We start from the raw sequence: 16,694 nt of genomic DNA on the forward strand, positions 1-16,694 counted from the left end.
CTTTTCCTTATTTTTAAATCTATCATTTTTATATCTGGTGTCAAATGCGCACCCATAAATTTCGATCTCATTTTTGCATTAAAAGTTTGTGTTATACATTGGATTATATGGTATTTAAAAATGTTTCAGAATAGTAAGTAATTAAGACATAAATGAAAACATTTCTTTCAATTTCATTCATACCACAATGCAATTTTAAATGGAGTATATCATATATGCTGTATTAGAGAGGAGGGTAGATCAGTAACTTTAGCAGAAATAATAATTTTAATTCAAACTGCAGAATTAATCCATGCCCATAACATACTAAGTCTTCTCCCCCCCCTTTTCTTTTCTTTTACAGTACTAGGAGGACAAAACACAAAAATAATAACAAATCACAAAATTTCAAACTTCGCAACTGAAAATTAAGTCACGAAAATCAATTTTAAGTTGCTATGGTGAAAATTTCATGCTCAGATAGCAAAATATGATACCATGAATAAAATTCGCATTTTTACACTTTTTAAATCCTGCAAATTATTCATAAAATGACTAAAATTTCAATTTTTAAGAAAAAAGAGATTCAATGTTATCTCTGAAAATAATAAAGGTATCCAAATATTTACCCCATTGCCAAAAAAAAAATTTAAACAGGTAACAAAAATACTACTTTAAGCAAAATGTGATGCTTGGGATTCTGAGACTTATATATCAGTTGAATGCTAACGATAACCATTTTAACAAAAAAAAATTATATATATATATAAATTATCTGAAAAGATGAACAAAATCAGGTCAGCAATGCATGGGTCCCTGATCCCCGTACGTGTAGGTTGCTCGTGATACCGAGCCATCAGCAATGGATAAGCCTAACTACGAGGATTATGGAAACGACGTTGCCATGGAGAAATATAGGCCTAATACTGCTATCCCGCGTGAAAGCTGTGTCGGACTTCCGGTACCAAATATTAGTATGGATCATGAATTAAATACGGACGATGACAATGTGAATTCGGAATTGAAAATAATGCGTGAAAGACTACGGAATTTAGACATCGAAATTGATCAGATGGAAGCTTCGGTAAGGACGTGCCGTTACAGACAACGATGTGGTTACTACTCCTATGATCAAGATAATTCAGCAGATGAAAGCTCAAGCAGATGAAATCAGGGGTAAGTACAATTTTTCTGTCATTTCAGGCATTAAAACCAGTAAATAGTAATAACCAGGCTAATAATTCTGAATCTAGAAATAAACGTAAGTTAAACTCTAATGCTACTAATGTAGATAATGAAGGTTTTAAACTGGCCACCAAAACTGCTAAGCAGCAGAAAATTGAGAAATTTAATGTTAAGATTACTACTTCTAATAAATTTAAGGCTTTGGAAAACAATGTAAATGGTGACACCCCCCAGACAATCAGGCTGTGCAGCAGCAGACGACTGTTAGCCAATCGGCTGTACTCCGATTATGGTTAACCCCGGCCACGATACTAACGAAGAATTTTTACAAAAATTATCGAAAAGTACAAAAGCTAAATTCCTACGCAAAATTAACGGGGAATTGTTGAAAATCTTGCCCCACAGTCCAGAAGACCACCACATGTTGAATGCATTATTTCAAAGTAAAAAAATAGAACATTATGTAATCAATGCAAAATACAAATGACCTATTAAGGTGGTAATAAGAGGTCTTAGCATTACGACTAACAAACAAAATATTGTTAATGCTTTGACTGGAAAAGGTTTTTCTATTGAAAATCACGCAGCTCATGAGAAGAAAGACCAGAGCACCTATGCCGCTGTTTATGATTGAAGTGGTTAAAAATGAAAATGCTGATAATATATTCAATGGTAAGGACTTGTTGCTTTTCTCTGTGGAGGTAGAAAAATATGTAGCCAAAAACCAGGTGTCCCAGTGTTTTAATTGTCAACGCTGTCACCATTCGTCGGAAAATTGTTTTTCAACACCTTGATGTATGAAATCTTAGGAACCGCACAAAACCATGAATTGCCCCATAAAAGGACAAATTGAGGAGCCATAGTGCAGTAACTGCAATGGAAATCATACAGCCTCATATCGAGGTCACAGTAAATTCCAAAAAACTAACCTCCTATGAGCAGAAAAGATAATATGGTCAAAAATGGAATTTCTTACGCCCAAATGGCTAAAAGACAGAATGAACACCCAAATTTTAGACCGTTCGAAAGAACTCCTATGTCGTCCTCTGCTGCATTGAATGTAAACAAAACTGAAAACATGTCTGATGTCAGTATTCAGAATAATATAATGTCTAATTCTCAGACCAATAATAACAGTACTGCTAATAGAAATTTAAACAGAAAAAGTATTATGCAAAATTCTACTGATAACAGCCACGTATCTGAATTCGTTAGTTTTATCAGGTATGTATCTAATTTGAGTAATATTTTTGGTATGCAAAATATAATCTGTCATGAATAACATTTTTTAAAAATATATGCCTAAGCTTAATGCTCTCACGGATACTATGGACAAAATGTTCTTATTTTTTTAAATCATGAGTGAAATATCCGATAATGTATCAGAGTAATAGTAGCCAAACTTTAACAGTTGTTACATGGAACGCAAATGGATTGCTCCCTAAAGCGTACGAGCTCAAGGAGTTCATACACGAATACTGTCCCTACATTTTACTTATACAGGAATACATGCTTGGCCCAACAAATATGTTCAGAGCCTGCAATTATGTTACCCATAGATGGGATCGACTGACGGCAGGGAGATGTGCTCCCCGTGGAAATACACAAGGAGGTTTGCTTATTTTAATAAAGTGCTCCATTTCTCATCATATCACGCCATTACCACAGCTTTTAGACATAGAAGCCTTAGCTATTACACTCACTCCAAACACATCACGACCACTCACTATTATCTCCACCTATTTCCCTATACACACACCAGCAAATTCTGTAAAAACAGATTTGCAAACTCTATTAAATACTTTCAATCGAGTCATCATAGAGGGAAATTTCAATGCACACCACCGCAAGTGGAATTGCTGGGATATTAATCAACACGGACGAATTATTCATAAATTTGGCGATGCGGCTAACGTTAACCTAGCATTCCCAGTTAAACCAACACACTGTGGTATTGATAGACCATCTGTAATTGATTTCTTTATCTTAAAAAATATTAATAACCCTGACTATATTGAAAGTTTGTCAGAGTTATCGTCAGATCATAACCCTGTTATGGAAATCAAAACCAATACCTACAGTACACCACAGAAAAGAGCCCTTATTATGAACTGGACAGGTTATGCCAAAGCTCTAAACAACACTCAGTACACGCTCAAAGCAATACAGACAAGATGAGTTAGACGCTTTTACAAATAGTTTCACAGAGGAACTGCACAGTGCATTAACGAAAAATAGTAAAGAGATAAGAGAGGAAGAAAGATTTTAAAATAGTGCCATCAGAGAGCTAATTAGAAAAAGAAACCATGCAAGGAAACAATGGCAAAGATTCAGATGCCCTGCAGATAAATCTCTCATGAACAAACTGAACCAAGAAGTCAGGACTCTTATAAAAAAAAACATGCACAACTCGACTGGGCCAGATACTTAGAATCGCTTTCAACAGATGATAACTCTGTTTGGAACGCGGTTTCTAAGTTTAAGAGACGCAACACAAACATTCTGCCCATTAATTGCGATGCTGGGATTGCTTACACTGATTTTGAGAAAACTGAATCTCTTGCAGATAATTATGCCTCTCAATTTCACACACACAACATACATCACAATCAAACAGAACACCTAGTTTCTTCCCTCATTACCCAATTCAATTCAAGAACAAATGCAAACAACACTCCCTTAATTATGCCGTCGGAAACTAGTAGCTATATCGAGAAGAGGAAAAATAGAAAAAGCCCAGATTTTGATAATGTCAGCAACAAGATGATTAAGGAGATGGGCCCCAAGATGCTCTGCAAATTTACGAAGCTAATCAACGATATGATGAAAATCCAATATTTTCTGACCAACTGGAAAACTACTGTGATCACGCCAATACTAAAGCCGGGAAAAGATCCATCCTGTGCAACCTCCTACAGGCCCATTAGCCTGTTATTCATGCTAAGCAAGATTGCGGAGGCGGTTATTCTAAAACGCATCCAAGACTTCATCGGAGAAAATAACATCTTAATCCCTAAACAGTATGGTTTTCAACAAAAATACTCAATGACCCATCAGCTCTATCGAGTCACAGAATTAATTGCTGATGAACTGAATAAGAAACGCACACTGGAGGCCTCTTTCTCGATATTTCGAAAGCATTCGACTGTGTATGGTTACAGGGTCTCACATACAAGTTAATCACTCTCGGCTTCCCAGATTACATCATAAGCATCATTAATTCCTATCTGTACGATAGAAAAATGTGTCGTTCGTTATAAACAAGCATACTCTACACGCAAAGAAACCTTTGCAGGCTTGCCTCAAGGGAGCTTACTCTTACCTACCTTTTTTTCAATTTATACGAATGACATTCCACACCACCCCCTCACTACACAATGCATGTTTCTATCTACCTATCCGTATAGATATGCATGCGTGTGTATGTGTATGTAAGATAAAAAATATATAATAATAAATTATAATTTAAATTAACAATAGCCCATAATTCCTCTTTTTAATTTGGGCACTTCCCCATCTCTTCTAAAAATAGTAATTACTTTTTCTGTGCTGCAGCATTTCTAGATGAGTCCATACATATGATAACAACAACACTGATAACACTGATGATGCAGCTAATTCAGAACTTAAAGCAAAAATTTCTCTTAATAAGCTGCCATATTGGATAACTGAACACTTTGCTACCACCTATGTTCTTGTCAAGATGCTGCTTGATGCTTTTCTTACTATCACAAGAATATCTAAAATGTAACTGTTTTGAAACAGGTACAATTAGTGTGCCTAGTGAATTGTGGACACAAAATATTTAACTACAGTAAAAGAAATATGATTTAAATCTACCACGAGACTGCCTCTTACTGCATATGACTTCCAACTTTCTTTTTCAGTCCGAATTTGTGTGTGCTTCTACATCTGTCTGCATCATTCCCAAATCATTACATATACACATAACATATAAATTATCTGCAAAAATAAATACAAAAATGTGCATACAGTTAAAATGTCACTTCTATGGTAAATATTAATATCTAAGTGGGAGCAGCATACCGGCACTAGCACAGGCTTGAGAATGTTTAACTGTTTACTAAAAGCTCATTTAAATGATGCAGAATGAAGTCTCTATACTTATACTAAAACAGCAGGTATTTCCACACACATAACTTCTTCCCTCACACAAAATCAAATACAAATAGATCGTAAGTGCTTCAAGAATCACCAAGCATCAACCACATACAAAATATATTCAATTAGCAGCATTAGTTAAGTATGTACAGTATGGCAAGTCCTGCACATCATTTATGTAAATACTAAACATTAAAACAAGTAAAAAAGTAAGCCCTGGAACACACCAAATAAGCCAGTACAGGTGGCATGGGTATTTCTACCATGAATAACAACATTCCAATTAAGATAAAATTTAAGAATAAATAATGCCAAACTTATTCTCCTTTATTTATTAAAGTTTTCTTTGCCACATACAGAAAAAAGACATGAATTTGTATGTAAATAATTACAAACTTTACTTCTTACTACAAATGCCAGCTACCACACCTGATGGTCTCTCTATTTTAACAAAATTTGTAACCTTGAAGAAAAATTATTAGAAGCTATCTTCATTAACAAACTGCAGATGTTCATCAGTCAATCTGGTTCTCTTCTTAGACTCATTAATTTTCAATTGTGGAAAACACAGTTCTCATATTCAAAAAGACAGTTTTCTTCCAAACAAATCGATTATTCTCACTGCAAATCACTCACTGATTGCACTCACGGATTTATCTTGTTATTCACATAAATAAATGATATTTAAAAAATATAGAAAAATATGTCTCAACTTTTCCATAAACCAATAGTTATAAATGAATGAATATGTGAAGTGTTCTGTTACCACAGTCCCCATGGCAGAAAAAGAGAAATAAAATATTATTTGCAGGAAAAACCAAGATTATAATTCTTCATTTGCTTACTTTTTTAAGACAGGAAATTTGATTTTATTGGTTACTACTTAGAACATTTTATCATCTTTACATTCTTTGATTTGTTTCTGGAAAGCTCTGGGTTTTCCTGACCTTGAGGAATGTTTCCATTTCCCCTGATCAATTTTGACTTCTTCGAATGCCTATCTCTGGATGCTCATTCTAACCCTGATTTTCCAGATGAATGGAAACTGTTCAAGTAAGTCTTTCTGATGCAAACCAAAAAAGCTAAGAAAATATCATATCTACCTCTCTGAACCGTTTATAATCCAGAAGTCGTGAATATGCACTAGTTCCTGCAATTATCAGTTTTGGACGAAATAATTTTGCCATGTCTTCTAATTTGTCATAATCAATTAGTCCAGTTTCTTGCTAAAAAAATAATTTAAAAGAAATAATGCACAGAAAAGGTAATCAGTCAAAATTTTATATAATATACATAACAGTTCAGTCATAAAATATACAACAGTATGTTATTAAAACATAAAATAAATTGCGATGAGGTACTCAAAAAATCAAGTAAAAGAATAATGCCTTTTCTGAAAAATTAAATCCGCATAATAACGAGTTCCCACACATAATAAACACACTTATCAAGTAATAAACATGTTAAATGTATAGTAATGACATTAAGTAGTAGTGACATTAAGTAATATTTTCAATGCAATACATAAGAACTAGATAATTCAATTATTTCATAACAAACAATTACTCATATTCATAGCTTACAGGTTAGACTCTAATACAAAGCATGATTCAAAAGTAATGGGACAGATGCCATATACTCAAAGCACACGATGGCGAGCAAAGCACTTGGCACAGACTGACATTGGATTATGCCATCAATAGACCCTAAGTTGTGATGACCTAATTCATTCTGCTTGCTTAATCATTTGATTGTTTAAAAAAGTGCCTTAAACAGATTCGCAGACAGTCTTGTCATATTTACCATTTACTAAGGAAAAAAAATTTGGCAAAGAATTTACTACAAATTTCACTAACAGCTTGCTGATTGATATATGTACAGAGACAATGCAAAGTTGCAGAAAGTATTTTGGAAGGAGTATGTGAGCTGCATGCAAGTTTATGTATGGTTCAAGTATTTTCAAGATGGCTGAGAAAATTTTGAAAGCTTCTTGATTCTTGATGAATAAGTCTCATCTTCTAATAAAACGTCACAGCTCTCCAGAGCATAAAATTACTCGTTTTAAAATGAAAAGGTCTTTATACTACAGTGGAAAAATCAAGTAATACAAATCATGAAAATTATTTGGTAGCAGCTTTAGGCTGTTTCATAAATAAAACAAAGTGACCTATAATTAGTAACTAATTATCGCAATGCACTTAATAATTATTTGCCTTGAAAGCAATGCCTATATATGGAGAACTTTGTAAACTGGCCCATACACTGCTTGGGGAGGGGAATCCCAAAACCAAAAAAGCATTAATGTAGAATAATGAAATTTTGGCAATACATTTTTCTAAGCAACATATTTAATTGATTAATTTTCCAAGATCACAGGTTTATGCAAACGCAAGAAGAGCCATTTCAAATGTTGGTATATTAATAAACAGTGGAACTGCCCGAATGTTGAATGCAAGCATGCAAACGTGCATGCTGTGTCGTACAGGTGGCGAATGACAGTTTATGGGATGAAATTCCATGTCTGTTGCACTTGCTAGGTCAATTCAGAGAATGTTAATGCTGGTGTATACAGGGTTGCCACTCAAACAGGAGAATGAAATTCCCTGACTTTTCCAGGTATGTTTCGAGAAAATTCCAGTCTATCCACGTAATGTACGTTGGCTGTGCTAAGAGGTAAATTAATTATGGTATTACTTGTATTGTGTAGCAAATTCACTTAATTATTCCATAAATCCCAGCGGACATTTATTATTAATTATTCTTGGTACACTTTGTTTGATTATTTTGTTTACTTTTCCACTTAAGAAACTTAATAAAATTTAAGATATATACATTGGATAACAAATGTACGTTTTATTTAATTATTACTCATGATCATCACCAGTTCAACACAAGGCTAATCCGGTTCTTATAAATCACAACGCAATGCTAAATAGTTAGGTTAGATTTTAGGTAAATTTAATTTGTGTGAGGTGTCTTTTTAAAAGGCACCTTAACACTTGAAAACACAAATATAATTATAATATAATTATAATATTAAATTATTATTATAATTTGTTTTCTCCACTAAAGATTGAGATTAGAATCTGCCCAATCTGGAATAAAATAGGCTTTTTTTGCAGACATTCTGCAGCTAAACGAAAGAAAGAAATCTATTTAATGATATTTTTTAAATAAATTGAGGTATTTATATTTATTTCGCAGCATACATAAGGAAAAAATAAGTGCATAAAATTTCGTGATGGTACGTCATCATACTGCTAAAATTAATTTCAGGATTGTGCCAGAGAAAATTTCCTAAAATTTGGAAATATTATTTACTAATGATAAATAAATTTAGAGGGAAGAAGCAACATTAAATGATATGAATAACATAAAAATAATTACTTAAAAATTGAATTAGAATAATCAACGATATTTTAGCGAATATAGTTATATTACATGGATAGCCTAGATGACTGATTATTATTTTTTTATTTTACAGCAAAATGACAAGGTATTTATTAAAAAGAAAAGAAAAAAAAAGGTTTAAAAAGATTTTGCGGTCAAATCTTAGTATACGTTATTACGGCCTTTGCACGATTTTGAAAATTGTTGCCAAGGACAAAATGAGCCGTTTACTGCTCATCATCATGTCGCCAAATCACATTGTACAATACATGGAGATTATTCTAACCAAAGAATGTCTATGTAAACTAGAAAAGGTTTCATACACGTAAATGCTATTACGGCGCTAGAATGTGGAGGAAAAATTTGCCAAGGGATTTGGCAACGTAACCTGGCGGGCAGAATTTCCATCTCTGCGATGTGTACAGGAAATTGAGAAACATGTGTTAAGAAAAAACATTCTTTGACAAAAAAGAAAACTACAAAAATGCATTTTTAAATTATTGCGAAAAATCCAAGAAGAAACGTTTTATCAAAGAAAATTTTTTCTTGGATTTTTCGCAAAAATTTTTACGTATTTTCGAAAAACGTATTTTCGTATTTTTTTTACCTCAAAATAACTAATCCATGAATTAATTTACTTGCGCCAAAAAATATTTTTTTTTCCTTTAGAGTTTAAAGAAATTTTAAACGATATTCATTTAATGAACTCTTGATAACGTAACCTTCGAACTTCGACACCGGTTTCGAGCTTTGGCGACAGATATATTGCGCATGCACAGCTGTTTCCCTCTATGATGGAACGGAGCCACGTCTGTTGCAGAGAGGTTTTCCTTCTTTATAATACATATTCATTGATTCTAACCTTCATGTACCGTATACTACGATTAAACCCATTTTGTTTTATACGAGAACCGGTACTTTCTTTAGTTCAGGCACTGCACATGCAATTCGCGAGGTTACTGGAAACCAAACGTTGCGGGAAACTTGCTTTGCCTTTCTAAAAGACAATCAAATTGGAGCTGCGAAAATTGGCTCTATGCCAGCTGCCCGAATGACACTCACGTGATACACAATTCACCAAAAAAGTTATCTCTTCCGACGTCGGCGCAAAACTCGCCTTTCTTGGCGGGATCGTTGTATGAAATTCCCTGACTTTTCCAGATTTTGACTAAAACACTTAAATTCCGTGACTTTTCCCTGAATTTTTTGGTCAATTTCCGAATTCCCTGACTTTTCCCGGTTTTCCAGGTAGCGTGGCAACCGTGTGGATAACACTGAAGCTGTCATTTAATGATGTTCCAAACATGGCAGGCCAAGGCAACATGTCGACACTCTGTAGATCATATTGGGTTACAACAGCAATATGAGGGCAAGCGTTATCCATTAGGAAAACATAACCTTGAATGCTGTTCATGAATGACAGCAAAACAAGGTTGAATCACCAAACTGACATACAAATTACAGTCAGTGTGCATGGGATAACAACAGTGCTCCTGCTCTCACAAAAAATTGCTCCTCAGACCTAACTCCAGGTGTAGTTTCAATGTATCTAGGCCGCAGACAGATTGGTTGTAGAAGCTTACTTCTTCTAACCAACACATGGTCATCACTGGCACCAAGGCAGAGCTGGCTTTTTTCAGAAAATAGAACAGATCTCTACTCCATCCTCCAATGATCTCTAGCTTGACACCCCTGGCATCACAAACTTTTGGAGTCAGTGGAATACACGTTACACAGTGTCTAGCTTGAAGCTGTTCTTCAACAAGTAACTGAATTGCAATAGTTTGTTATGTCACTGTGGTGCTAACTGCAACTCAAATTTCTGCTGCAGATGCAGTATGATGCGCCACAGCCATACATACACCAATCATGGCAGTCTTCCCTCTTCTTGGGTCACTATCTTTCTTGACCACTGCCACAAACAATCATGCACAGTAGATATATTCCTGCCAAGTCTTTCTGAAATCTTACGGAAAGAAAATTCCCATTCTAATAGTCCTATTACACAACATTGTTCAAACTAACCAAGCTGTTGATAATGGCTTCTTCATTCTTCTCAGACATTCTTGGCTGATATCAACACACTACGTCAAATCTCAACAATAAACAGCACTCTCAAACTTTATAGTGTATTTAAAGCAAACCTGATCTAAATGTGCATAATGCCATAACTAGCACCATACTTACGTGCCTAGCGTGAAATTCAAATAGACATCTTTCAGATGTATAAACATGCATACCAAATTTGGTTTATCTAGCACAACTCCTTTTTGGTGTTGGGATCCCCTCCCGTCAGCATATTTACATTATGCATAGGCAGAGTTGGTTTTACCATTAGGCAAACTTAGAAGACTGCAAGAGAGCATTAAGTTACTGGAGTGCTTGTTTTAGTCATAAACAACAAAAAAGGCCACATCACTGAATTTTTCAATTCAATAATATTCTCCCTTATATATATATATATACAGTCAAAAGTCGTTAATTCGGACACCCATAATCCGGAATGATCTATAATCCAGACCTCAAAGCTAAAAACTTTCTGTGCATGCGCCGCGTTGGCACATGCGCACAGGCGTTTTACGCATGCACGTAAGACCTTGACTACTGCGCATATGCGTGTGCGCAAGTGCAGAATGCGTTTTCGCCTGCGCGTTTAATGTATAACGGACGGTGTCAGCTAAAATTAATTATTTATCTCAGTTAATGTTAATGATTGCGTTGTACCTTAATCTTCGAATTGAATCCCGCTTATTATTTTTTGCAGACTGTAAGAGCAATTTTATAAAAGTAAACTTGAACTTTCGATTATGTCAAATAGAATTTCCGATGCTGGAACTTCCAAAGGATCTACAAAACGAAAGTATGTTTCAATGTCCAACAAACAAAAAGTGGAATTGCTGCAAGAAATGGATAAAGACATGAAGAATGTGACAGAGAGGTTAGAGAAAACGAAAAAATTTCGATTGACAAGTTTGTCGGTATTCTTGGCACAGCAATTAACGGGACTTGAACAGCGGAACTTTGTAACTGAATAAGAAATTATGTCTGTTTATAGAATTAAAGAGAAAGTATTATCACATAAAACGAAGCAACTTAAACAACTTACATTGAAAGAAACGTTTAATAAAATAAACAAATAAATATTAAGCTTTTTTTTTTTTTTTTTTGTAAATTTTGATACTCTTTAGATCATAACTGTTCTTTATTTCATAAATTACGGTTTCATATTTTTAATTTTAGAATTTCTGCATGCCATCTTACGAGATTTAAACTGATGATCTATAATCCAGAAAAATCGATAATCTGGAATCGCCGAAGTCCCGACGAGTCCGGATTAACGACTTTTGACTGTATTACAGAAACTATATTTTCAACTTTTGAATTTCCACAAAAACAAAATGCAAAATCTTAAAAGCACACTAAGAAGAAACTTAACCATCATTTAAAAAGTCAACCACAGATTAAGGGCAGTGGTTAAACACAAAAAATTGTCCAGCAATCTTGGAGCTAACTTCTAATATCTGATTCAACAATGCTTAAATATTTCAAAGATATCTGAATAACATTATTTGTAACTTACATTTAGTTTATATCCCATAGATTCAAAATAAATAGAAGTTGCGGATATTCGCTTCTGATCATTCATGAAACCATGTGTTAAGCTGAAAACAGACACATAAGTTAGAAACTCAGGCTAACAAACCAAATATAATATTTAAAATGTATAAACTTCAGTAACCAAAGCCTCTGCCTAAATAGAAAAAGTTAAGCATGATTTTAAAAAACAGGATTTATTCAAAATTTATTATTTCAATTCTAAAATATATGTTTTTTTTTTTTTTTTTTTTTTTTTTTTTTTTTGCACATACTACTAAAAACATGAAATATTTCTCCACTGTAATGAAATTATACAATGACATGCAGCACATAATATGCAAAGAATTTGGAGCTTTGTCATGAACTCAGTAACAAGGTTAAAATTATTTGGAGAAGCAATATTAACTCAATAAATTTCCAAAAATTTTGGAAGTAAAATACATTTTATGAAATTTCCATTAGAATACCAAATTTACAAAACTTATTACAGGAAGAATGAAAACAACCACCTAACAAAAAAACAAAAAAAGGAAAAAGGCCAAACTAAAATATTAATATGCCTCTGGTCTTCAAAAATATAACAGCTTAAAATACAAGTGCAGTTTTTAGCTTGCAGTTTAATGATGATTTAAATTATGACACACTTAAAAGCAGAAGTTCTCTTTACAGAGTGAACTAATTACTCTCACACAAGCCCTCATATTTTATCACTACTTCAATGACAGCAAATGCTTTCATCTATCAGACTGTCAGATGAAGTCAAACCACACTATAACAAACTTTGAGAACCTGAAAGTTTGGTTTGTTATATTCGATTTGATCAGAAAAATGGGTTACATCATTAAAAAAACGAAAATTGACATATGAATAAAAATATATATATAAGAAGAAATGAATCGCAGTATTTTTAATCATCTTCACCATTTATTTATTAATATTATTATTATGTGTATTTATTAAATCTGTTTTCTGTTCAATTTTAGTTTCACCATACATTAATAATTTCACACAATAAATTACTCGGACAAACACAGAATTTAAACTCTTTCCTTGAAATACATATTTCCCTTTTACAAAACTCCAATGCAGGTTTAAAGTACAATGATTTAATACAAAACCCACCAAACAGAAGTCACAGCTTTAGCAGCATTTTAGACACTAAAACAAAACAAACCAGCAATGGTAACAAATGTCCATCCTCTAAAAAATGAATTACACGTACAGCCTCTTGCTTCTAAGAATTTATTCATTCTTTCCTCTTTTCCTGAAAAGCACAAATTGTAAATTTCCCTCACAGCACTAGTCTTGAATAGAATTGCAACTTATGCTCAGTCTTCCTTTTTGTTGGCTCTGGGAGTATAAAATACTTATACATGAGCTGGGTTCCCTCTTAACACATACGCAAGTGGATAACATGACAGTCATCAATGACATCGGTTTGCATATTTCCAAATGCTGCATTGCTTGTTGGGTAGGCTGTCTATTCAACAAAGTATTGGAACAGCAAAGCCTTTAGTATTTAAATGTTATATATAACAACAATTTTTGGTCAAACCATGCCTCCTGCCAAATATGAACTCAACTAATGCATAAGGCCCCTACAGTTGCATTCAATTACAAGGGTTTGTATGAATCTTGGTTAGTTATTGCAAAGAGAAAGGTGGAGCTAAAGTTTAGAGAAAAAAGAAGTATAAAATGATTTTTTCCCCTAATAGCCTAAACATGCATAATTTTAAGAATTAGTAATTTTTATATTAAAACTTACTTGTGAAAAATACAAAAACCAGTTTCAGTTGGTATCATACATGAAATTTATTTCATCCAATTTTCAAGCATTTGGAGGTTCATTAAAGCCACATAAAAATAACATTAAGCATTTAGGAAATTGGACAAGACAACAATGTTCATTCGTTTTAAATCAGATTCACTGTTGTGAGGTTTGAATGCAAAAAGAAACCTCAGTTTACAAATCTGATTCATTCCTGAACACCATTCAAAATGTTCCTAAACCAAAACTATTTTCTACACAGGAATTAATGGAAAACTGAATCCTGCAGTACAGAAATCGATCATTTAAAATTTACAACAGCACACTCTGCACAAGCTCATGACATGAAAATAATAGAAATCTTTAAATAAGACAAAAGTAAACATAATATTAAAAGAATAGATAAAGTACACAAAAATTCAATTTAGTTCTACCATACCCATACAAAGGAGAGTGGACAGCATAAATAGAAAATTATGAGGAAGAAAAAAGGAAGAAATGTTATTGTTAGGATGAGAAATCCCTATCATAAAAACATCAGGTAATCCTCTTTCATGGCTATTTTCTCTTATCTTTTCATGTCTCTTAGTTGACTTTACATGAAATTCACTGGGTCTCCCTTTCACCCATAATTTGTTAAATGTGATTACTTGTTGTCTATGTTTTAAAATGTTTTTAAAGTGAGAAATGGCACTGAAGTAACTAACCAAGATTCATTGAAAGCACATTGCTCTAGCTTGCTACTGTTTTATCAGTTTGTTAGTATTACATGACACTTTGCACCTCTCCTATTTTGTACAAATTTTGTGGATCAAAGAACTCAATAGCTTCATTTTTCTTCCTCTGATGAAATTTCCTTCACGATTGCCTTTTGTTGCTGCTTCTGAAGATGTTTCAGTTTCCTCTTGTTGAACTCATTTTTATAGTCCTCTATGTTTTAACAGCTCATTTCCAAGCCCGTGATTTTTCCTAAAGACACAATACCATAAATAACAACAAGAAAAAACAACAAAAAATTCTAGACATCAAAACTCTGTCTAAAATACAATCTGATAACAATTTCCTACATGCCAAATTCATAGTATAAGTTTAGGCTTACAATTTCCTGAGTACGAAAATTCCAGATCATGTGCATTTGCAGTAAAATACTGAAGATAATGAAAAGTAGAGTGTATACTTTATGAAATTATTTCTATTCAGAATACGATGTGGATGGCTGCAATTCTTGCTGTTGTTCTCTCTTGCATGATTTTTGTTAGATAATATTTTCCTTAGAAAGCATTTATTGAATCTTGTATGTTCATAAAAATCACTACATGAATATCAGGCATTCACTTTTTAAGTTTCAAAGCTCTTTCAGTATTGACCCCTGCAGTCAACTTCTTTCTTCTTTTAGTAATGTTGGAAAAATTTTTTACACCTCAGTAGGTGCATTTAGAGACAAAGCAGATTAATTAGATATACAAACAGTCTCATTTAAAAATCCCAGACAAAACCTCAAACATCTGATAATCTTATTTAAGTCACTTGCTACCAGGCTTTGTTAACGAGACCTACACAATAGAAATATTAAAATTATATTTCAAGAGGTCTTCAAGTGTGAATATAGCATGAAAGTTTACCTAAAACCATCTTTGAAAATTATTTGCTGCCAACTTGAGTGTTTGAAACTTGATACAATATCCATCCTCTAACATTTTTTGTTAGATAATCTGGCCATTTGTGATCAATGGTTTCACTGCATGTTTAAACCACACCACCAAATGAGAAACAATTATGAGATTTAATCTTCATATTTAGTTCTTATTTTCTACAACTACACATCAATACCAAGATTGTCATTCAGATACTCACTGTCCACCATCAGGTAAATCTAATCCCATGAGCCTGTCATGAGGATTCAAAAGAGCGGTATAAGCTGCAAAATTAGCAGGTGAACCAGAATATGGTTGAACATTGACACCCCACTTCTCAGGATCCAAAGAAAATGCCTCAAGAGCTCGCTTTTGGCACAAAAGTTCAATTTTGTCTATAACTTCAGTTCCACCATAATACCTATAAAATAATATGAAAATTTAAATAAAACATTCAACCTGCTACAAATAAAAAAATTTTCAGTCTTGCAAGTTAGATTTTTTGTTGTTTTAACTCCAAATATTTAAATCTTATATATAATAATAAAATATAATACGGCATTACCTAAGTCCAGGATAGCCTTCTGAATATTTGTTATTTAAGCAGGAACCTAATGCTTCCAAGCAGGCACGACTAGCGAAATTCTGTAGTACAAATGCAGTATGTAAATGTTTATGATTTTCTAAAAACCATTTAATATCTCTCAAGGCAAGTTAAAAAACTACAATTATTCTTGGGATAAAATTTGTATGTATATTGACTTACTTCAGAAGCAATGAGTTCAAGACCAGATGTCTGTCTATGTTTTTCTTCTTGAAGTAGCTTCCAAATTTCTGAGTCATCTTCACACAATGGCTCAGTACCTTTCCAAATACTACGAATATTGCTATAGTTCAAAAGGGATTTAGCTTTATTCCTAGCATGAAGAATATAAGATGTCTGAAAAATACAAAAGATAATCACAATATGCATTCTCTCACTGTATAATTATGCAAGAGAATAATTAATGAAAATATAT

The 16,694-nt window shown here is 33.2% G+C and overlaps 1 protein-coding gene across 2 annotated transcripts in view; it reads right to left on the bottom strand.

Annotated features, from left to right (window-relative positions):
• LOC118185018 (serine hydroxymethyltransferase, mitochondrial-like) overlaps positions 1–16,694 on the bottom strand; it is a 58,268-nt gene that overhangs the window by 11,001 nt on the left and 30,573 nt on the right. For both annotated transcript variants that reach the window (XM_035354786.2, XM_035354787.2), the window contains exons 2-6: positions 16,442–16,615; positions 16,241–16,320; positions 15,896–16,096; positions 12,257–12,338; positions 6,390–6,512 (exon numbers count right to left, since the gene is read on the bottom strand). In XM_035354786.2, the coding sequence (XP_035210677.1) occupies positions 6,390–6,512; positions 12,257–12,338; positions 15,896–16,096; positions 16,241–16,320; positions 16,442–16,615 (660 nt within the window). The remainder of the gene's footprint in view (positions 1–6,389; positions 6,513–12,256; positions 12,339–15,895; positions 16,097–16,240; positions 16,321–16,441; positions 16,616–16,694) is intronic.

The sequence above is a fragment of the Stegodyphus dumicola genome, chromosome X1 (assembly GCF_044657685.1).
Source record: "Stegodyphus dumicola isolate Sdum_Otavi_A_Nest chromosome X1, ASM4465768v1".
Lineage (NCBI taxonomy): Eukaryota > Metazoa > Arthropoda > Arachnida > Araneae > Eresidae > Stegodyphus > Stegodyphus dumicola.